Raw genomic sequence first — 23,968 nt, 5'->3', positions numbered from 1 at the left:
TTTTAGACTTTCCATTGATTCAAGCAGTCCTTGCTTCTATTAATCCAAATCATGAGCATATATCTAAAATCACATCATGTCTGCCTGTCTATACTCACAATTTTAGAAACCCAGTTAAAAAATATGGTCCAAGAAACATCAAATATTTCTTTATTTAAAAGCATAATTAATTTCTAAGATTTAGGAAAATGACACAATAGGTAATCTGTCATATGCAAAGTGATTTCCAGCCATCACATCTGAGGCTAGAATCTTCAACCTACAGAAAAGTAGTTAACAAGGTTTGTTTTGCTGAGCAAATTGGAACCAACACCTCATTGTTTATCATGTGCCTTACCTTTTCCAGGGAATTATTCCCATCTTCTTAAACTCAAGGTCTGGCCCCTGGGGCAAGTATATAGTTAGAATAAAGATTTAAGATGAGTCACTAGTAGAAAGAGGTGTGTGACTTGTCTGGCGCTAGACTTTGAGATTAACAATAATAAATAATATAATTGGCTTCTTACTCACAGAATTTTGGGTTAAGATGAAAGAAGTAGACCCCAAAATATCTAGAATAATCATCTGCCATCCTGTAGGATCTAATTTGGAGAAATGGATATCAGGGCAAATGTTCTGTGATTACTTTCTTAATCTAATGGTCAGATGCCAAAACATTTCCCAGAGCATTCTCACAGAGTTGGTACTCTCCCAAGTGCACAATGTGGTCCAGTCCTAATCTGGGTCCTCGGACACATCATGGGTGAAGTCCATAAAGTCAAAGAAGTAAACTTAACCTTTTAACCTGGCACAGAAGCAACTTTATCTTTAAGGATCTTTGGGGTTGAAAGGCATTCATGGGTCTTACGGGGCTAGAGAAAGATGTCGGAGACTGCTGGTCTCCTTCACCACTACGGATGGGTTGCGGTGAGAGACAGATCTAGTCTCCAGGGGTGAAGGTCCATTAACTTTATCTTGCTCTGGGAGTGCTCTATTCCAGTTCCACACAACCTCTTTGGGCAATAATCATGAAAAGACTCCAACTTTCAAGTCAGAGCTCTAAACCAGTAGCTTTTTGTAATCATAGTCAACTCTCAATTATTTATGTGTGTGGTAGAGAGTGGTGTCTTCAATAACAAAATGATAATTTATGTTTGACTTCACAACATGTTCTATATTTGGGGTTTTCCTTTTGTTTTTGGCAACATTAACAGACTTATTTTCCTAATTAGTTTGACCCCAATTAATGTTACAATTAACATTCTCTGAGCACGCACACACATACACACACTGCTCACCAAATGATGGTGGGGAGAATGCCCAGAAACGTATTGTGGGATAGGGAAAGGTGGTCTGAGATTATGTTTTTGCTGCTGGCAATTCACAAACTAGATCATCTGGATCAATAGGGAGTTGGCTGTATTTATACCAGGCACTTCCTAGAGCCAAATAATCACATTAGCTAATTCCCATCCATAAAATATATGTAGCCTCAGTAATTACTTATTAAACTTAGTCTATCCAGCACAAAGAATTTTTTTTTTAAACCAGGATTATCCAGTTTTACTGTTTATGCCAATCCAATTAACAAGATAATTGCCAGATCTTTCTAGTACTGGCTGCTACACAGACCTGCCTGGGTTCTCTCTCAGGCTTGAGATACTTGAGAATGTAAGTGGCCAGAGTTAGCTCTTAGTCCTGCCACTTTGGGGAATTAAGCACAGCTTCCTTTGATTTCCTGAAAACACCTTCTAGATGGTTCCCCTCTCTCTTGATGGCCCTGGTGGCCTGGCCTTCCGGATAGGCCCCCCAGCCCAAACATCATGAGTGGCCCACCCACCCCATAGTGTCCAACCCTCACAGCTGCTCACCTATCTTCTCCTCGGCTTGGCTGCTCTCAGCAGTCTCCGTTGGAGGCTGGGCTGTTGCCTTGGCAGCAACATCCTCTGCAGCAGGGGTGGTGGCAGCAGCAGCAGCAGTGACAGCAGCAGGCACGTCGGCTTGTTTAGGTTCCTCCTTGGCTGGGGCGTCTTCGGCCTTGGAGGACGGCGAGTTGTCAGTGGAAGCTTTAGTGGCACTTTCTGTCTCAGCAGAGCCGGCCTTCTCCTCTGAGGGGGCAGCAGCCTGGGGGGCTGCTTGCTCTGTGGCAGTATCAGGGGCGCCCTCCCCCTTCTTCTCCTCAGAAGGAGTTTCGCCTGCTTTGCCGGTCTCCTCAGGCTTGGGGCCAGTGGCTGGGGCCGCTTCAGTGGTAGAGGGACCTTCTCCCTCCTTCTTCTCCACACCATCAGCAACAGGGGCTTCATCCTTCTTCTCATTCGCTTCAGCCTCAGCAGCTTGGGCATCACCCTTCTTCTCTCCTTTGAGCTTTTTCCTTGTTATGTGTCCACGGAAGCTAGCCTGAATTTTGGTGGCAGCCTTATGAGCTTTATCCTCTGGTTTGATGCCATCTTGTTCGATCTTTTGGTCTTCATCATTTTTTTCAACCTTTGTGGAGAAAAGGGGGAAGAAAGGGAGAGATGGAATGATGTTCTTTTCCTTCAAACCACAGCATGCAGGAAATATTTATTGATTTATTCTGTGCCAGGCACAGATATCAACAATATTGTGGAAATTCAAATCAAGCCTCCTCTCTCTCCACAGTGGAGAACTGAGTAGAGAACACATTATTTTATGAGAAAACTAATGTCCTTTGGGCCACCCAGAATCACTGGCATTATTTTATATGCATTTCTTTCCCCAGCTCAATGTATCTCTATTGCCAAACTTAAGGCAGTGTTTTTATAGATGTTCCTTGACGATTCAAATCACATTTGCCCTAGGTTTTAATCAAAGAGCTCCAAAAGATACTGGTTTTTCAGAGTTTCTGAGACGGACTCCGTGCAAAACTTCATGATTTAAAAATTATTATGGAAAACCTTTACCCAAGATTTTTTTTTTCCCCAAGATTTCAAGTCTGGTCAGGAAACCAATAGATTTGGGGCAAAGAGTATGATAAATGTTTAGACAACAAATTCCATCAGGGTTTTGTGTAAAATGCAGATGAGTTCCAGGGGTCTGGGAGATTTGTCTAGAATGGGACAACTCAGAATGCTGGTCACATAATGATGCCCAGTTTTCCCCGTGTGTGGTCTAACATCAGTAATCAACATACCAGACCTTCAAAATCTGAATACAGAAAAGGGCCATTATCCTTGAGTTAAAAAAAAAAAAATGGAAAATACCATTTCCACTTTTGAAAGAGCAGTGTATATTCACTAAATCACAATTTCTTATTCCCAAAGCAATTTAAATCTAAAATTAGTTTTATATTATCATCAATAGAGCTAGAACTGAAAGGAAGAGACAAGAATACAAAATTTTTACCATTTGACCTCAACATTTACAGGATAACATATGCCGCAGTTACTTTTTTGCACAGGGAAATTAAAGCAGAAGAAAGGAATAGAAGATATAATCATGGAAAGAAATGCATAGGCAAGTACACAAAATTCTCTATAGCGCCATTGCTCATCATGGTGTCCCAGTGTGGTTATTCATAGTATCCATTCACCTCTTCCTTTAACTTTAGAGCGTTTAAATTGGTTCACTTCTGTGAACACTGTTCTAGGCACTGGGGAAATACAGCAGTGAACAACGCAGCAAATTTCCTTCAAAACACTCATAATAAGAGAGTGCTTATCATGTACCACGTCCTGTGCTTGACCCCAATCTTGACCTTGGCCTGAACTTGGCCTTTGCTCCAGTTTAGGAGGTGAGCCATAGCAGGCCAACACAAGGATATGTTTTCCACCTGTCATACCAGCTCTGCCCCAGTGACCCAGATCCTGTGAATCATGATGTAGGCCTGTTTGACATTCTTTGGACAAGCATACGGGCCTGTCACTATGTAGGTCCATCTACATGCTAGTGGATACAAAGGTATTTTTGAAACTACCTACATCTGAAAGTAAAAGCCAGATTGACAATTTCCCTGTAAAATTCAAGAAAAGCTTTTCTTCCTCCTCAGTGAACTGTGCATGTATCCATACAAAGAATGAAAGAACGGATGAAAAGCACCCTGGAGAGGCCCGTTCCACTCCCTCCTCCCAGTGCCATGCTGAGACATTGCTCAGGTCTCTGATGCAATACCACCTTCCCTCTATCCCGCTGCTCTTGATGACTCCTACTGGGATGCACACAGCACAATCTGGGGCACGGGAGCAGCTGTCCCTGCCAGGAGCTCTCTGCTCAGAGATGGAAGCATAACCCTGTTAAATTAACAGTTGTGAATGGAGCATGGAGCCAAGATGTTGTTAATTTATTTTACTCCATCTTGAGTTTTCTGAATGAGGCACCATCCTATACGATAGGACATCTACACTTGGGCACTGATGCCAACTGGTTCTTTAATACTAATACTGCTCCTTGTGAAAGTAGACAAACCAATTATTTCAGAATGGGCAAGTATGCAGAAAAGACCCTCTAGTGACTCAAAAAGCTACAATTTTAGAGACCCCTTTTCTCTTTAAGAACACAAAGCAAAGGGGATAAAACTCTTAAAAAGCTGAAAAACATAAAAAGAAGGAAGCTGAGAGTCTGTATGATATAAAGAAAGAAACTCTACGTGGATAAAGGAAGAGTTCTTCCCAATTCTTTCCCTCCTGCCCACCTCTCTCTCTCTGTTTCTCAGATCATCTGCCACTTTAACTTTCAAAATGCAAGTTATTAGGACTTAAGCTTATGTACACAGCATCTATGTAAAATGACTATTTAGAAATGCTCAGACTAGACTTCGATGCCAAGATTGTAGGACCAGTCTCACCTGAACAATCCAGGAGGGTAAGGGACAGAAGAGGAGAAGAGGTGGTCAGGAAGGGAAAGAATCATAAAGACCAGAGTTAGGAGAGAGAGCTGAAGACAATCTTACAAGAGCTAGGTACCCAGATAGGTGGATACACCCACGGAGGTGCTCAAAGTACTCCATGGGCATGCAGCTCACTCTGGAGGAAGTGCCGCACGACCTACTATCAGTAAGGATTTAGGGAAACTGGATATTATAGATTGAAAAAATACAACTAATACAAATTTTTCAGATAGTCAGAGGAAAAGGGACAGAAAGGGAAGGGAAAGGGAATGGAGGAGAAGGGGAGGGGAGGAGAGCAGAGAGTGGAAGGGAAGAGAGGGGAGGGCGGAGGGGAAGAGAGGGAAAAAGTCAGCTTACAACGAGATCAGACTTAAGTGATTAAACAGAGACATCCAGAAACAAAGATATTTTAAGAAAAAACTGAGTCTTAAGCTAGATAGTCCTGGATTGTGAAAGTATGTGTGTCTTTTTTTTGTACTTGTAATGGGTTCTATTAATGTGGCTTAAACTACAGGTTATTTTCTGGTAAAATTTCTTCCATGGTACTAGAAGTAATTGGACTAGGAATGTATTTTGTTGGGAGAGACCAACAGTCTAAATATGTGAATATAGAAGAAGGAGATCCTGAAAAAGAAGATCCTGGTATTCAATGACTAAAAAGTGAGTTCATAAGTCTCTTAAGACAGATCTATTTTTTAAACTCAGTCTTGCCACAAATAAGCTTTGTGTTGAACTCTGACAAAATTCTCTTTCATTTTTACATAGGATTGCTGCTATCTGTGAATTGGAGGACGTTCCAATGCAGTGCATTATATGTAGGAAGAATATCACTACAAGTTGGAATAACTTTTTCAGGAATCTCCATTGCTATAGCTTAGCATTTTTACTCGCCAATTTGTTCGAGAGCTCTGTAATTTATGAAGTTTTAAAGGAAACCAGAGTAAGTGATATCTTCACTTTTCAACCAAGGATAAAATCTTGGATGAATATTTGTCTGAAAAAGATGAAGAGTACCATGATGCTAACTTGTTGGAACGTAATCAAATTTCTAAATCAATAGGTGAAAGGGCAATAGTCTTCATCAATATTTAAGAATCACAGATAAGAAAGCCAAATACAAGAAGTAGTTATTTAATACCCAATATTGGTGCTATGGTCAATAGTTTCCTTTCACTCTGGGGCAAGGGGGAGTGGACAACTTAGCATTCATTCTACAATGTCCAAACATTTTCATTCATTATGTTCCAAAAGAGCTCTAGGCAAAAATCTATGAATGCCTGACTTTCAGAACTAAAATAACGTCATCCGTTCAACTGGGATACCTCAATTCAATTAATGTTTTCCAGTTACCATAGGATTACCTCAACCTTCTGAGCACAGAAAAACTTAGCCCTGTATCTACTTCTGCCAGCTACAAATACTATTTTTATAATACTTCAAATTTTCTCTTAAACAGGATTAAATTTTAAATACTTTAAAAAAAATCATTGGTATATAGCAGATATTCTTTCTAAGAACATCTTTAGTAAACCAAAATATTTTCAATTTGATTGAGCAAAAGCTATTTCTGAGAAACAAAATTGAAGGGCCAGAAATATCCTAAGCAAAGTTTTCTTTAACACATTATAGTTTTCATGCCTATCAGAATCTTATGAAGCTCACAAAGGAAGCAGAATAAAGTGTTGATATATATGAAATCTGGCAAATATCTACTTATGGCTCACTCCATTTTTTATTAATAATTTATTGAGGTGAAATTCACATAAAAAAATTTCACTCTATTTTTAAGCATAGTTGATTTTAAACACAGTTGAAAGCATACACTTTAGGAAAAATGTCCAAGTCTTTTAGGAGTTGACAGTGGGGCTTCTGCACTTTGTTTAAACCTAGTCACAGATCAGAAATCCAGTGAAATTCTCCTTATGGAGGAGAATGAGGAGAGTGAGTCAACCTCCTCTAGTTTCTAGATGAAGTGTCTTCAGGTTTCTGGGCCGTGGTAGGGGAGAAGGTGTCATTTAAAGGATAAATCAGCACAGCTTAGACACATATGGTTCCCTCAACACTGAATCAGGCGTGAAGATCTAACTAAGGGTATGAGGGGATGGGGAGCAGGATGCAGGTAGAAGGAATGACATTATGTGCTTTTGCCAATAATTGTCATCACTCTTTTAAAGTCTGATTTTCAGTCCAGTGAGAAGTCTTTTTTCCAGTTCCTGGGCAGGTGGGAGCACATATATATGAGGACTAGGCAATTCTCCAGGGAGATGTGAGACATCACGAGTGATCTTGCAAATCCTGGCAGAGCAGTAGTGAGGGAACTCTCTTTTTCCCACCAAATGAAGGGTGCAGCATATTGCTGCAGCTCTAGAGTTACAGTAAGTGGGCAAGAAATGCTCACTGATTGACTTGCTATGTAAGAAAACCAAATATCTCTTATTGGAAACGGGAATAAAAAAGTTAACTGTTTCAGATAATAGCTGGTGATTAAGATAAGGGTCTTCGGCTTACTTTCATATATAATTTATTTAACATGTACCGCCCATCTGCTTTCAAAAGAATATGAAATGGCATATTCGACACAGTATAAAGCACTATAGAGGAGAATTCAGTTTCCACTTAAAAGTGTTATCTTTTATTTTATTCTGTATATTTATAACTCTTTGTCCCACAAAGAACACAGAGAAGAGGCAAAGAGCATATTATAATTGGCACCTCCTAACAGATAAAAGTCAGCATATGAAAGACTTTGTCCATTTTGTTCATGGCTCAATCCCCAGTTTCTAGAATGATGTCTGGTACATAGTGGATGCTTGATTAATATTTGTTGAATTAATCCAAAATTTGAACATCTCCATTAGTGCCATTTCAGAAAGATGATGACAGACAAAGAAGTCTGGGATTCCACTTTGTCAACTTTTGTTAAAATCTTTCATTCCCTTAGTCTTCTGACTAAGACAGGGATATGTTTCCCCAACAGCTAACTGAATAACTGACTTCCTATGGTGAGGCTGAACACAAAACCAATTATAGAAATGAATGAGCAGGAGTCAGACAAGAAGAGAAGTCACAAAGCTATAGAAATGACATTGATAAGGATAATTTACAAAACCACTTTGAAATGGTAATAAATCTAAGATAAAGACAACAGACATATTTGTCTTATCTATGGGTTGACTAGAGTCATATCAATCACATTATTTTTCAAATATCTATCTCTGCTTCTCAATTAGTAAGACAGGTGAAAGTATTCTTGGGGGATTGTTGGAGACTCTCCTCTTCTCTCTATTTATACTTAATCTGTATAATAAGCCCCAGAGCCTAAGGTTGTAGGCTGGGGACAACCTACAACCTTAGTTAGTCCCTTAGTTATTTGAAAAAGGAAGCCCCCTTTGCTCAAACCAGGGCTGGGAAGAGCCCGACGCTGAGATAAGGCACATACTTATGCTGCTTCATCTATCAGGGCACATGCTGGACAGAATAATTTGACTAAACTCTTTCAGAACACCTTTGGGTATGGAGGACATAAGTACTCACCTGATTGAATCAAAGGTCAAAGGCACTGATGCCCAAGCAAACACCTGCTGAGAGTCAGCTCTGGGAGGAAGGGGCTCCACCCTCTGATGAGCATTGTCTGCTGCATTTCACTACCTCTACGGGTGTTCGCCACCTCTACAAGTGTTCGCTACCTCCTGAAGTGGCACGCTCAAAGGAGGGAAAGGTGGACAAGGTGAGGGGGACACTAAACCCTGCCCTTGGAGAGGTCTCTGTGCTTACAGCAGCCACTGAGCCACGAACAAAAGGGAGGGACTCCCCATCAGGTTGCTGAGAAGGCTAAGATCACACACCAAACCCTGAGAGGGACCGTGAGGCCTCCTCTGCTAACAAGAGGAAAAAGAGGGAGAACAGCAGGCAGTCAATACATCTGGAAGAAGATGGAAAAGCCAGCTACCAGCAGGTGGCCCCTGTACCACCATCACAGGCGAACTCCTCCCAGCTGAGAGTTCCCAAGAGCAAACCACACCTGAGCTGCTGGAGAAGGTGCCGAGAGCCAACCAGCAGGAAGAGAAACTCAAGCCCAAGGGACCTGGTAGAAAACTGTTTTCCTTCCAGGTAAGACTCCACAAAATGTCTCTTCCTGGATGCTCAGGAATACAGGATACGAGGAAATAAGTATTTATTTAAACTACTATTCTCTTCTTACTATACTAAATAATGATTATTGATTTATTTTTTCTTAATTAAATCTCTTTCATAAATTACATTCTTAGTCAGTAGTACTTGAATAAATTTTGCTCAATGAATAAATGAATGAGACATTCCTCATTCACTCGAATATGTGCTCTTCCCCAAATATTGTCACTTTTGGTCTACTTACCTTGCTTTTCCGTCTCTGTGTTTATAATCACCTGATATACATTTTTATTTCATTATTAAATGAAACTTCCCTTGGACTGTAAACTCTGAGAGCAGGGCCTTATCAGTTTTGTACAATCCTCAAAGCCCTGGTAGCTAAAATAATGCTGGCACACGGTTGATGCTCCAAAAATATTTATTTGTAGATATTGTTAAGTAACTACATGCCACTCTATGTTAGTGGTCAGAGAACATGTAAATAATAGGCAGCACCCAGCTAACTGTCTGGGTATCCTTGCTTCTCTCTGGGAAACTAATGCTTGGGGTCTTCATCAAGCCACTCTCCCACAGTCGTATCCTCTGTCCTCTTACACTTATGAGTGTACAGCATATACAGTTAGTCTGTCGATTCAATCCTCATCATAACCATGTGAGGACCATATCCCTGTGTCTGTTTTATAACTGAGACAACTGAGGAACCAGAAAGGGCCCAGCGTTATCTGGCTTGTAAATGACAGAGCCTGCCCTCAATCCTACTCCTCACCCAGTGCTTTTAAAGATAGAATGTGGGAAGCCAATATCCCCTGGTGTGTAAGAGCACAGGCTGCAGAGTTAGACATGTGTAGGTTTAAATCTCAGCTCTGCCACTTAACTACTAGCTCCTGACCTTGGGCAAGTCAGCTTTACTTTCCTTATCTATAAGAGGGGGGAATATCAGGGCTATCTCACTGGGTTGCTATGAGGATTAAATGGGTTAATGTACACAAACTTCTTAGCACAGTCCCCGACACATTGTACATGCTAAAAGAGGGGTAGCTGCTACCATTTTTCTCATCATAATCATTGTCATCATCACTATCATCTCAGAGTATTTCTACATTATCATTAGCCAAAGTCAAGACATGTTAATAAGATAAATACCAAAGAAGGTTTGGCCATGACACCTGATTCATCGCCATGATTGTTGGGAGTCTTGGGAGGGCGGGAAGAGAGAGTCCAGTTCCTTAATTCTATTGCACTATTGAGCAATCTATCCTCAAAGAGATCAGTAGCAAACTGTCCAAAATGTGCCGCAATACTCAATCCAGTCTTTCCCATCCTTGGGAAGGGGGCAAATCTGTTTACATTGTCAAGGATAAATCATAATCCCACTCCTCCACCACCTAACACACACCAATTCTATCCAACATTATCCATCCTTAAACCTCCATATGGTCCAGCATCTTGTTGATGGAAACTCACTTAGACTAAAAGTGTATTCATTCTCAAAATATATGCCCTTCACCTGAAAACCCCCCATCCCCTCCCCCCCACACACACACATCTCATTTAGGTACTATTGCATATATCTATCTCACTGATCCACTATATCGCTTACACATCCAGTAACACAATTGCCTGTGCAGGTGCTGAGAGCTACTCTAATTACTCATGTCTGGTGATACTCATGTCTCGTGAAAGCTGTGAATGCAGCTGCCAGACATTTTGTGGGGGATTAGCTTAGGAGCATCTGGTCCTGAGGAGAGAGGGACATCATGATTTGGGACTTTCATTTCTAACCAATGTGTCATTGTGACTAATATCTAGTGAGGGTACATAATATGTGTCATCAGGGCGCACGTCATTTTAAAGCCTAGTGGATGCGAGATGGAAAAGAACTTGGGACTCCAGTTGCTAAATTAAAAAAAAACAATGACAGTAGCTTGAATTTTTATATTATGCTTTTCATATTTTTATATTAGGTTATGAAGTACGTTCAACTTCATAAAAACGTTCCTCAAGGAATTACAATGAAGTAGGCTAAGCAAGTACGTTATCCCCTTTACAAAATGAAGAAACTGAAACAGGTTGGTGGAAAACCCTACAAATGGCAGAATGAGTCTCAAACCTAGGCCTCGATCTCCTACATTCTGAGGAAACTAAAAGAGAATTTAATCTAAGGATTCAACACTAAACACTCAGAAAGTGTCACTGAATAAGTAGCAATCCTAATATCAGCACTATGACTAGTTGAAGTACTTTTTAATTAACAGAATTGGTCTACATTTCAGATCTTATGACAGAGGTGGCTCTAAAATCTCTGTGTAGGAGGAATTAGGGGCAGGGACACATGTGGAGTGGGCAGCTAGGTGATTTTTCTTAAAACGGCACTAGTGCAGCAAGCCGCCTGCTTTTTACAGAACACTTATTTACATTAGGTGGCCAGTGGGAGGATTTTGCATGGGCACTGCTATCTATCAGCATGATTTGCACATACCTTCATGTTCTCTATCAATCACCAGGGAAGTGCCCATTTAGAAAGGTACTTGAGAAATCTAAAACAAGAGCAAACATGTTTTCTCTCTGATTCTAGGAGATACGTTTTCATCTTCTTCCATGGTGGGAAAAATAATTGAATGTTTTTGTTCAGGGGGAGGTGGATGTCAGGGAAAGGGCATACAGTTTGAGGACAAATAGACTTCCATTTTAACTGGATTTCTATCCCCAAGCTGCTAGACAGTTTAAGGGCAAATATATAAGACACCAGAAAAATCTGTAAATCACAACTGAGTCTAAATTTGCTCATGTTATTGTCCTTGTCATTCTTCCTTTCTTGCCTCTTCCTTCATCTTTGGCATCCAGTTCTCTCTCGGTCATCAGTCACTGACACTCATTGATTATGTTTTCCCCGGCGTGGGTTTGGGGTCAAACAATTTGAGTTCAAATCCTGGCTCAGCCACTGCTTAAATGTATGACCTGGAGTAAACCACTGGATTTCCTTAGAATTCAATTTATTTATTCCTCATATCGGGATGCTGGTACCTACTATGCAGAATTTCTTAAGGGTGAAAGGAAATAGTGTTTGTAAAGTGCCTGGTACGTAAGAGCTCAATAAATAATTGTTTGGAAGAAGACAATACGAATGAAGTGAAAATTGCTACTTTCTGGAGTCGAGGGATTGGGCACATTATTTGATAAATATTTTATAGTTTTCTCTCTTTGACAGCTCCTGGAGGGATTTTTCAGGACTATGTACATTTAATAAAAATAATAAATGTTCCCTTCCTAAAAACAAAAAAAACCTCTTTAATGGTAAAGACTGTAAAATGCCCTCAGATCCTTGGAGAAAATAATACTCATAATAAACTGAAAAATTATATAGTACTATGTGCCAAGCACTCTTCTAAGCACTTTATTAAATGACTTATATATATATATACACACAAAATTATATTTATTAAATATATATATTAACTAATTTAATTCTAACAAGGCTATGGAATGGGTACTAGTCTTTTACAGATGAAGTGACTGAGGCACAGGGACACTGAGTAACTTGCTCACAATGACACAGCGAGCCAGGATTTGAACTTGAAATACTTGTATAGGTTGCACATGAGGTGAAAAGACCCTAGGAACACGGGGCTGATCTACTCTCTGCAGGTTTTTTCCTTAATGCTCCCGGGCAAGGTGAAAAGGGGAGTGGAGGGCGGGAGAGTCCAGATGCCTGCCATCACTGGGTTGGTTCCAAGTGTCTACAGGACCTGGCTTCAGAGCCGTCACCCCAATTTCATCTTCCCCTGTCAAAATCTCTTTACAACAGAAAAGTACAAATACGTTTTCAAAGCAGGGGCTGTGGTATCCTGACATCACCCAGGTGATGCTGTGACTCATTTTCCTTGTGAAGCTTTTGACAGGCAAGATTCACACTTGAGATGTTGAGAATAGCCCAGAGACCAGGTTTCCTACTAATTCTGAAAGCAGGAGAGAGAAAATATCAGACAGCAGAAGAAGCAATCCTGAGGGAGCTGGGAGGAGCAGGGCCTCAGGTCAGGAATTACAGCTGTTTAATTAAGTGAGAAAAGCAAATGAATAGACTGGAGTGACCCTTCCGCATTCTTATCAGAAGGAAGGAGCTGAGGAGGTGTATAAACAGGTTCTACGATTTATTCTCATCTGAGAATTTAAATTCAGCCAGAGTTCCTGAAATAAAATTGTAGTGAACCATTTCACGGACACCATATTTGTTATTCTGATTATATTCTCAAAAAATACCATACTATTTATGCCGCACACCTCGTTGGAGGAATTCAGTGACAGTGTTCATCGTGGTACAAACAACCAGCACACCTCTCACTTTGTGTTTCTGCAGGGAGAAACGCTGCACCCTTCAGAGCCAACAAAGAGAGAAAATTCTCTCTTACCTGTTTTTGAAACCAGGGAGGCAAATTCTACAACTTCTGAACTAATCCATATGAACTTGCCATCCAAGGATTTAAGGTAACCTGATCCTTGAGCCAGAACAATTAGGCTAAATTGGATAAAAATAAGGAAATATTAAGACTGATTCTGAGGGCTTGAGGTCAATGAAATGCACAAACTATGAGATGTGACATAACCTTCTCACAAGTGATGTCATATGACCCCAAGTGATGTAACATGACAGAGCACTAAGTCTGTGCCTGGCACTGTGAAACTCCAAAAAATGGGGAGCTTTACAGACGTGTCATTAACACGGGGAGGCTTGGAGACTGTCCTGAGCTTGAGAGGTCCAGGAAGGCAGGATGATGCAGGCACTCTTCCCATAATTCGTATTTACTCATCAGAAGTCAGTGATTCCCAGTGTTCCTGGGTCAGCTCAGGACTAGAAGGAAGACTAGGAATAAAAGATTCCCGGGGCAATCCAAAGACCATCTTTCCCCGTGGTTAGGGCAGCTCCATGGCTCCAAGCTAGAATAATTCCCTTGTTTCTCACCAAGCCAAACTCACAGCTAAAAGTCACATCAAAGCCCAGTGAACTTAACAGAATGAAACTGCCTGGTAGCCATGAAGCCTCTGGTAAACGGGTGCACATCAGCCTGGCTGTGCCATGGTACAGGGGCGCCCCAGAAACATACCAGAGAAGGTTTAAATCACTGTGGAGAATCAGCGTAATAAGTGAGGCGGCTGTGGAGGGGATGTGTAGAGAAGGCCTAGACAAAGATTCTCCTTTTACCAAATGTCTGAAATTCTACCTTGGAACTTTATCATTGCCTGATTTTAAGGTTTAAAACTGACACTGAGGGGCTGGCCCCGTGGCCGAGTGGTTAAGTTTGCGCGCTCCGCTGCAGGCGGTCCAGTGTTTCATTGGTTCGAATCCTGGGCGCGGACATGGCACTGCTCATCAAACCACGCTGAGGCAGCGTCCCACATGCCACAACTAGAAGGACCCACAACAAAGAATATACAACTATGTACCGGGGGGCTTTGGGGAGAAAAAGGAAAAGAATAAAATCTTTATAAAAAAAAAAACAAAAAAAAACCTGACACTGAAAACTAACACTATTGAAGATCTCTTACTTGGTCCATCTTCCACTCTATGCTACATGTTTGATTAGATTAAGCTAAAACAGAGTTATGGTTTTATCATAACATACCCTCTCCCCACCAACACCCCCAACCCCCTGGCCAAAAAAACCACAAAATTTAAATGTTCCCATTGCTTATCAAGTTAAGAAGATGCGCAGGGGCTGGTGGGTGGTGTAGTGGTTAAGTTCACATACTCTGCTTTGGTGGCCCTGGGTCTGCGGGTTCAGCTCCTGGGCACAGACCTAGCACTGCTCATCGAGCCAAGCTGAGGCATCATCCTATGTAGAACTGGAAGGACCTACAACTAGGATATACAACTACGTACTGAGGCTTTGGGGAGAAGAAAAGAAAAAAAAGAGGAAGATTGACAACAGATGTTAGCTCAGGGCCAATCTTCCTTACCAAAAAAAGGAGAATATTTAAAAAAATAAAATAAAAGAAGATGTGCATTGCTTTAGCAGTTGAGGTATTCACGGAATGGACCCAGTCTGCCCTTCCTGCTTCTCTTGTTAGCACACCCTTTCCTTTAGCCAAGTAGATCCACATGCCACTCCCTGAACACACTCCACACTCCCTGAGCTCTGTGACCTCACTTGCGATGTGGTCCCTCAAACATCTCTCTGCCTTACATGTTCGCTGAAACCCCACATACGCTTCATGACTCATCCTAATCTTCACCTCCTTGGTTGGAGAGTTTTCTTGCATCACCCCACATGAACTATTGGGGCCCAGCAATCTCTTTCTGCAAAGGGCCACATAGTAAACATTCTTGGTTTTCTGGGCCATATGGTCTCTGTCGCAACTACTTAACTCTTGTTATTGTAGCATGAAATAAGCTTATAGATGCTACATAAATGAATGAGTGTGGCTGTGTTCCAATAAAACTTTATGAACAATAAAATTTGAATTTCATATAATTTTAAGGTGCCACAAAATATCATTACTCTTTTGATTTTCTGTCAACCATTTAAAAATGGAAAAACCATTCTTTGCCCACAGGCTCTAGTTTGCCAGTCTCTGGAGCAGAGTATACCTTTATGTTAAATTCCCACTGCGTGCCTGGTTATTTTTTTCTTTTTTTTTTTCGTTTGTTTGTTTTACACTGTAATCACGAGGTACTTATTCCCCAAATTCCCCATTATTCTGTAACCTCTTTGAAGGCAGGAATATTGCCTTATTAATAATAATAGCGGAGGCTCACGTTTATTGATCACCCTGTGCCAGGCTCTGAGCTAAAAGTTTTGCCTGGAAAATCTCATAACAAATGCATGACGTAGGTATTATTATTCTTAGAGATGACAAAACTAATCCTTGGGGAGGCTCCATATTTAAGAAGGGGTAGAGCTACGATTTGGCTATTTTGCAGTCTGACTCTGCAGCTTACACTCTACCACTCTACTCGACAGCCTCTCTGTCACTGTTTCACATAGTAAGGCCTTCACAAATGCCTGGTGAATATGTACTACAGTTGGATTAAATTCTATGTCTTTTCTGAAAACAGCTTATAATAAGAAAGATTGAAAATGAGCTCACAGGGCAACGTCAGAGCCACGGCAGAGGTGCCTCAGAGGCAGGCAAGCTTCAGAGAAGTGAGAATGGGTGACCCAAAAGCTCGTCTGCCTTAGAAGGGGCTCTGCCCTGTTAGCATTGAGCTGGGTGTTCAGCTCAGATGGTGCACAGAGGCTCTCAGACCTGAATCCGGGTATGACACGCAGCTCGAGAAGTGCAGGACAGAATGAGTGGTGGGAAAACGCACAAAGAGACTTGCGGAGCCCCAGGGGGTGGGCCACGCTGTGAGCTAGCAGGATGCCAGCTGTGCTCCTAGAAGGAGAGAAATGAGCTGCAGCTGGGAGGACACTTGTGTGAGAGAAAAAAAGACTTTTTTTTAACCATCAGAGTTGAGCAAGTTGCTTATGAGTGAAAGGCTTTGTGGAACCAAGTTAGACGGTGCTAAGTCACTAGACAAAAGATCACACCCTCCAGCTCAAGCTATCTGTCTCTACGGATTATTTCTAACCATCTCAGGTTTGGGTGAGGACAAAGCGGTGAAAGCCACCGAGATTAGCTGAGGGAGCACAGTGACCCGCTAACAGGAATAAAAAGACTCCTTAAATCCCCAGGACTATTCTGCCCGTGAGAAAGGAAAGGCACTGAGGAAGGATGCTGTCCACAGTTCTGCTGCTCAACACGCGGACCAGCAGCATCTGCACCACTGAGAGCTGGGTGGCAATGCACTCCCACTGCGCCCCAGATCTACTGAATCAGGACGTGCATTTAATAAATCTTTTGCATATCGCAGTGTGAAATGTACTGGCCTACAACACTCAGACTAAATATACCTGTCCTGGGAAATCCACAGTTCCTTTTGAATACCTCTTTAAAAAAAGGAACAATTTCTGAGATGCCTCTGTTACGAAATTCAGAGAAGTAAGAAGCAGCAGGCAAATTAACAAAAGCCCTGGTTTAGCAATCAGGAGACCAGGTCTGCAAACCTGACGTGTCCCAACTTAACTGCAACCTCCTGGGAGTCTCTTCACTTCTCTGGGCCTCAGTTTCTCTGTCTGTACATTAAGGGAGTTGACCAGGAGATTTAAGACACAAACATTCAAAGTATCAAAGCCCTAATTGTGTGCAAATGTATATATGTTCCATTCTCCTATTTTCCTAAAGAAGAAAGCATCAGAGAAGTTGACTGTGCTCTAATCCTACTCTGGAACAGACAGGGTCTCCCCCACACACTTTGGCCTCTACTGTCACTTAATTCCTAAAATTATTTATATACATTGAACATATCATGAGACTAAGATCTTTCTCCAATGTACCAGTCCCCACAAGGGATCACCAAACTGAAGGAGCACAGACTTTGTCCCTTGGCCAGCCTCCCATGCACCGAGACTCTTGACTCTGCACAGTTCAGGATGACATGACTCGTGCTACTCTGAACTATAAATGTCCCACCACATCAGGAAAGCAGATACTGCCTTCCTTTAGGCACCTAATTCCAACCCTCTCAGAACGCAGGAACACATCAACCATCAGTGAGCAAAAAGCTGCACCCTCCCCAAAGCCTCGATAAGGAGACAGTAAAGCATTCTAAGGGAACGTCGTACTTGACAATTTTTTTAAAGCCCAGTTATCAGTCTGTGCGGAAAATCTGAATGAAATCTACTGTCCTAGTGGGGGAAAAAAACAAGAATGCTAAAAATAAATAAGATAAGAAAATCACTCATTCTCTGCCACAGTTGGTTTCAACCTATTTAAGCAAGAAAAAGAGGTCAGAACACAGGGAGGGAAAGCTCCAACCCCCATCAGCTTTGACTCTCCGTACCTGTAAGCGGTTGGCCTTCCTCTGTGGCTCCTCCATTCTCCCAGATCCCTTCATAGTTATCAGACTCTAGGGCCAGGGACCCATCCAGGCCCTAAGTAGCTCAATGCCTGACACCTAGGCTTTCTCTTTCTCCTCTTTTTGGCTATCCTCTCTAGTGGACCTGAGGTCATTTACAGGCCGAGACAAAGTCCCTCACAGATTAAGAGTTCACTGTTCAATACATGTTACTGAAATAAATTTCTAGGCTCAAGATGGAGCTGCTCCTGCTTGGGGTGCCATGTCAGCAAACCAGTTTCATGTCCCTGGAAATGCTCTGTTGAACAGATCCGCAGTATACCAACTCAGCCAAATCTCCAAATGCCAAGCCAACTCTGGGCTCTATACTTGCTTCCTTGTTCCTTATTTTTTAGCACAAAAGCTTCCTGCCTTCCGCCGCATTTTCCAGTTTTCTGGACCCTTGGGAAGGGGTCACAATTCATGTCCACTTCATGAATTGTTAAATAAAGTTTGTTTGCATCACGTAAATTGTCTTCTTTAATCATTTTTTCAACAACATTATTGAATGAATGACGACATACTAGTGCCATGTGTTTTCAGGCTAAGAGAAAAATCTCACAGCAAGTCTAAATTTGGCCACACTTAGGGAAGTCATCTCAATTCTTCCCTCCTGCGTCATCTCCCCTCCCCCCCATTCCACCCTACCCCAAGCCAAAGAACCTCACTTGCAATTGTCTATGGAGCCTGCCTTTCATCATGGGAAATGGAAAGCTCAAGTGAAGAAGCACAGATAACTTTTTCTTTAGTGATGAAGGATCATAGTCTCAGGCCCTGACCTTAGCTGGTTTTCTCGCCTCTGCCATACTCCAATGGCCAGGCATTCCTGTTTAGTTTCCAAAGCTTTTTTCCTGCTGACATACAGAAACCTTCCTGCCCGCCGCTCTGCATCTCCCCTTCTCGTGCTAGAGAAACAGGCGCGAAGAGCCCGAGGAATGCTAATGTGCTCTTTGCAGCCTCCGAACAAGAAAAAACTGGGAGGGACAGGAATGCGACTTCCAATTGACCCAGCTTTCTCTCCTCTTACTTCCCCACCCGCTGTGTAACCTTGACGTGACAGAGGGCTCCGTCCCTGGAAGCAAGTTGCTGCTGCTGCTGCGGGCGGAAGGTGAAGGCCGACAGACTAATGAAGGGCGAAGGAGGGAGCGTGCCCCTCGTGCCTCGCGGCTGCTCTACCTTGCAAAGGCCTGGGGCACCGGCGGATGCTTTTGTTCTCCGAGCCACTGAAAGAAGCAATTATCTCCCAAACAAGAGTTTGTGGAGGTTCGTTAAAATAAAATAAGACACCTCCTCGTTCCGGGGCAGCGACTAGCTGCCCCCGCGGTCTGGGGCGGTGGAGGCGGGGCGCGGGCGGCTCTCGGCGGAGCGGTACGAGCCACGCCCTGTGCTCCCTGCGGACCCTGGGTCCTGGCGGCCAGGCCCCGCCCGCAGCCCGGCCCGGAGTCCGGGGTGGGGGCGCAGGGAGCGGTCGACGGGTGGCAGCCGAGGAGAAACAAAGGGATGAGGTCACCCTGAAGAGAAGCCGGAGGGAACGCCTAAGGGAGGCAGAAAATGAGACGCGAAGAGGAGCTGTGGGACGGAAAGAGGAGTCCAAATGCAGGGGCGCGGGGCCAGGTGACAAAGGCTAAGAAACGACGGCCCGACTGGGGAAGGGAGACCAAGCAGTCAGGTGTCTGCGCTGGGGAAAGTCAGAGTGGGGGACTCCGGTCGGAACCAGCCCTGCTTAGGAAAGACTAAAAAGTTTGCTTAAACCCTCTCCGTTGCCCCCGCCCCGGGTCATGGGTCATGTTGTTGCAGAAACTCACACGACTTATGTTAGTTCACTTAATTATATAATTTTTTAAAAAGCCTAGTGTGGTCTAAGGATAGGTTTCAAGTGTCCCTGAATCTGAAGTGGTATGGAATATAATGCGTTTGTATTATTATTTTCCTGTTGAATATGCACAGCTTTGCTAAGAATGCAAGAGGTGTCCATTACCCAAGGAAAGGTTAGATGTTCCTGGGCTGTGGCATGGTAGCAAAGAAAAAGACAAAGTCCCCACCTAAAATGCAAGCGATCACAAGGGGTGATGAATTCTGTAACACCTCCTCTCTGGTTAATCGGATAAATACTGCTCACCTAGCCAAGATCAACATTTTGAAGGCAAGAGGCCAAAGGCTAATATGTCTTTATTTGAAGGAAGACTAAAGACTTGGTCCTGAAAGACCAAGAGGTGGGGTGGAGCAGAAGCCGGTGAGGCACTCCTTCCAGAGTGTGGGAAGCTTAGTAGAGAAAAAGAACTACTGGGTCTATCTTTGGTTTTGTCTGGGTTGATTGAGGCAAGTCACCAAAGGAGCCAGCCTGTATCTCGCTACATAAGAACGTTAGCTAATATTCTAGGGCCCCTCTTGTGCCTGGTTAACCCAACTTCAAGTTCATTGAGGGCAGGGACTTTGGTTGGCCATTTCAACATCATTTCCTAGCATAGTTCACGGGACATGGTGGGCACTCAATAAATATTTGTGGAGTAAATGAATGAATTACCAAGCGATGCACATGTTCTCTTCTCCTCTCTATAGACTGACCAGTCCCCAAGAGGCCTTGGATCAATTTCGCCATCTGGTGGTAACTATGGGTAATCGACAAAATCTCTTACCCAGCGTTCCTTTCTTCTGCTTGGGGGGTCGGGGGTAGGGGGGTAGTGGGATGCGGGAGGGCGGGGCGTGAACATACACCCAGTAAGTCTTTCTCACACCTAAGCAACTCTCTTCTCCTACCTTCCCCTTCAGGTCATCACCTGCTCACATACACCGTTCATTGCCTCTTTAATCCTCTTCTTCCCTGTTTTTTCTCTGCCCTGACCTCACCCACCCAGAAAGGTATTCTAACTTTTGCCCAGTCTGCAAGGACATTTCCTTTTTATCTGTCCTTCTTTTTGTTCCTCTTGAGAATCCCATTATGAGCAAAAGGTACCAGACAGAGTGGTTGAGTTCCCTGGCTCCCCTTTGTCTGCCCAGGGTTTTGCCGGTTCCATCCTAGGTGCAGACAAGGCACCAAACATCAGGCCATGTTGAGGCGGGGTCCCACATGGTGCAGCCAGGGGCACTCACAACTAGAATGTAGAACTATATATTGGGTGGGGGGTGGGGAGGGGGACGACGACTTTGGGCTTTGGGGAGAAGAGGAAAAAGAAAAGAGAAAAAAAGGTACCTGACAAACAACAGCTTTGCTATAATTTTCATCCTCGCTACTGTTGAGTGGGGCTAGCAAAGGAGAGTTAGATCAGAAAAGGGAAGTTTATGTGTATATGTGTGAAATTAGATATAAAGAACAGGTTCTGTTATTCTCCAAAACCCAATAACATTGTGTTCTTCTATGTTTCCATTGCAAATGTACAGAATTTCAGCTACATTTTGGATTGACCTGAATTTTACAGACAGATCTGAAAATCTTAAGACCTATTTTAGATTATTTCTGTGGGGAAAGCATTTTAAGTTTCAAGTTTAACTATGTTTGAAATACAATCCATTTGTCACTAGGAAATTGCTTGTGTTTCTAAGAGGCTGTTTTCTAAGAGACTGCTCTAACAAGATACTATCCCTTTTACTTTTTGGAAAATAGGGAAAGACAGATAATGCCTCCGTTATTACAAAACTGAGGTTTAGGGTAGATTAAATGATTTTCTCCCAACCAAATTTCGGTTAGCAGAAAAGTGCTCATTCACCTAGATTAGGGGTTCCCAACCTCAGCGTAGGTATTTACCACTAGGGGTGCTTGTGTAAATGAGATGCATGGCCCCACCTCCCTTCATGCTGACTGAGGGAGTCCGGTGTGCAGCTGTAGAGTTCCTGAAATGCATTTTAATAAGTACCCTCATGGGCTGACACAATCAGGACTATAACTTGAGCCATACTCCCGTTTGGAAATAGCTTCCTTGATTTTATTGAAAATGTCTATATCAAGCAACAGTCAGAATTTTCTATTCCTACCCCATCGCCTCCTGATTTTAGAGACAATTGGAATTATCTCACACATATGACCAAGAAATCCTGTTCTAAATTCCAACATGCACACACACTGAACATAAGATACAAGACCTGGAAGAGACCATCAAGCCACATCATTTCCTTGCCATGGACACTAAGGCCTAGAGAGTGCGGCCATCAATGATAGAGCTGGTGCTAGCCCTCATCACCTCCTGTGTGTTCATTTGAGTCCCCAGGGCCACAGAGAATGAGAAGGCTGACTTTGGGACAAAGTAGATAGCTGAATTAGATCGTTAGAGTCAAAAGGCATGCTTTGGCCTAAGGCAATTGGCAGGTGTCATTTATTATCCTTCCATTCTAGGCCTGAAAGATCCAGATTAACAGACTAGATTGTTCCTCTGTTACATTTCAATCATAGAGACACGTTTTGGTGCTGCTGAGTGGTTTGTATGGAATCATGAAAGCAGAAAAACATAACCTGGAAAAAAGAAGATTATGCTTTTCTGCCTGGAAGCAAAATTCCCAAGCTAGGCATAATATCATTGTATACTGTAGTATGCAATGTAAATGCAAATTAACTTCCAATGTTTTAGCACATTTACTAAGTTATAGGATACATAGTGATCTTCTGCAAAGTTTTGGTACACGTGAAGGTACAGGTAGTCCCGGTCCAGGAGAAATCTCATCCTTTAGGCACACCTTGGATCATCGTAAAACATTCTACACACAATATCTGACGTAGTCTAAGAGGAAAAGAGAATTTATACAGAGAGAACGTAGTGAAGCTTATAAAGATATACATATTTGTGATATCAGACCTGTTAAATAAGCTATTCCAAGACAATAAGCTCACCTTGTTTGGTTGGTATTGTTTTGTTTTAATTTTCAGGGATAATATTGATTTTCATATATTCACATAAATAAATATACATCCTGAGGAAAAGGACATACAGTAATCCCCCTTATCTGCAGTTTCACTTTCCGCAATTTCAGGTACCCTTGGTCAACTATGGTCCAAAAACACAGTACAGTAAGATATTTTGAGATAGAGAGAGACCACAGTCACATAACTTTTATTACAGTATATTGTTATGTGTTCTATTTTATTATTAGTTATTGTTATTAATCTTTTACTGTGCCTAATTTATAAATTAAACTTTATCATAGATATATCTGTATAGGAAAAATCATAGTCTATATAGGGATTGGTACTATCCACGGTTTCAGGCATCCACTGGGGGTCTTGGAACATATGCCCTGCAGATAAGGAGGGACTACTGTATCTTCAATACAATAAATTCAGTAGAAGAAATGATTTCATCTAATTCTTCTTGTTACGTCCAAGGTAACATAGACTTTAGAATAAGGAACTATTGAATTCTAGATTCAAGAGAGGACCTGGGGAATCCCCTTCCTGCCAGACCCCACAATGGTGAGTCTAGGAATATTTTGGTGTTCACCAGTCAAAAGTATGATGACCTTGATGCAGTTTGGCCTCACTGAAATCTTACTTATGTCTAAGATGCACAGAGGTGTATGGAGCATCAGAGGTTTTCCATTTCCACTCTCTACTCAACTCATATTTCTTGCCTGGAAAACTTGAGAATCAAAGATTTGTTGTTACCTTCTTTGGATATGGAGATTTGTCAGATATTACTAGGAATTTTTAAATACACCAAATGATATGGATCATTTTCTAGGTATCCCTGGACTTTCCTGCTAGGTGTCCCACTGAACTTCCATGTTCTTTAAATGTAAGCACATGCAGCTATAGACGCTAAAGAGACCTACGCACAAAATGTTCCAGCTGCATTGCACTGTGTACATTTCTGGAAAGTGGACTTGGTATTATTTTCCCCCAAGAAACCACCAATTTACACATCTGTTCTTTGCAGTAATGGATATGATTACCACGATGCTGTTTGTAGGAACATGACCCTCTGAAGGGGCACTGGCTAAACATCTGTAAACAGGGATAAACACCACATTGTGCCTCTTTCTCAGGCAATTTGAGCAATTTTTGCTGGAGGGAAAAAACAGCATCTTTTGTCCAGTCAACGTTCAGCAGTCTCTGCCTTTGTGAGAGTGTGACTGTGAGAGCGCTTCTGCCCCCAGGA

At 42.3% G+C, this 23,968-nt stretch overlaps 1 protein-coding gene across 1 annotated transcript in view; it reads right to left on the bottom strand.

Moving 5' to 3' along the window:
• The window catches only part of GAP43 (growth associated protein 43), a 93,378-nt gene that overhangs the window by 40,981 nt on the left and 28,429 nt on the right, over window positions 1-23,968 (bottom strand). The window contains exon 2 of the mRNA XM_014838600.3: window positions 1,851-2,463. Coding sequence (XP_014694086.1) covers window positions 1,851-2,463 — 613 coding nt within the window. The remainder of the gene's footprint in view (window positions 1-1,850; window positions 2,464-23,968) is intronic.

The sequence above is a fragment of the Equus asinus genome, chromosome 5 (genome assembly GCF_041296235.1).
Source record: "Equus asinus isolate D_3611 breed Donkey chromosome 5, EquAss-T2T_v2, whole genome shotgun sequence".
Lineage (NCBI taxonomy): Eukaryota > Metazoa > Chordata > Mammalia > Perissodactyla > Equidae > Equus > Equus asinus.
The sequence above is the reverse complement of the archived record's forward strand: the minus strand, read 5'-3'. Positions and strand labels throughout refer to the sequence as shown.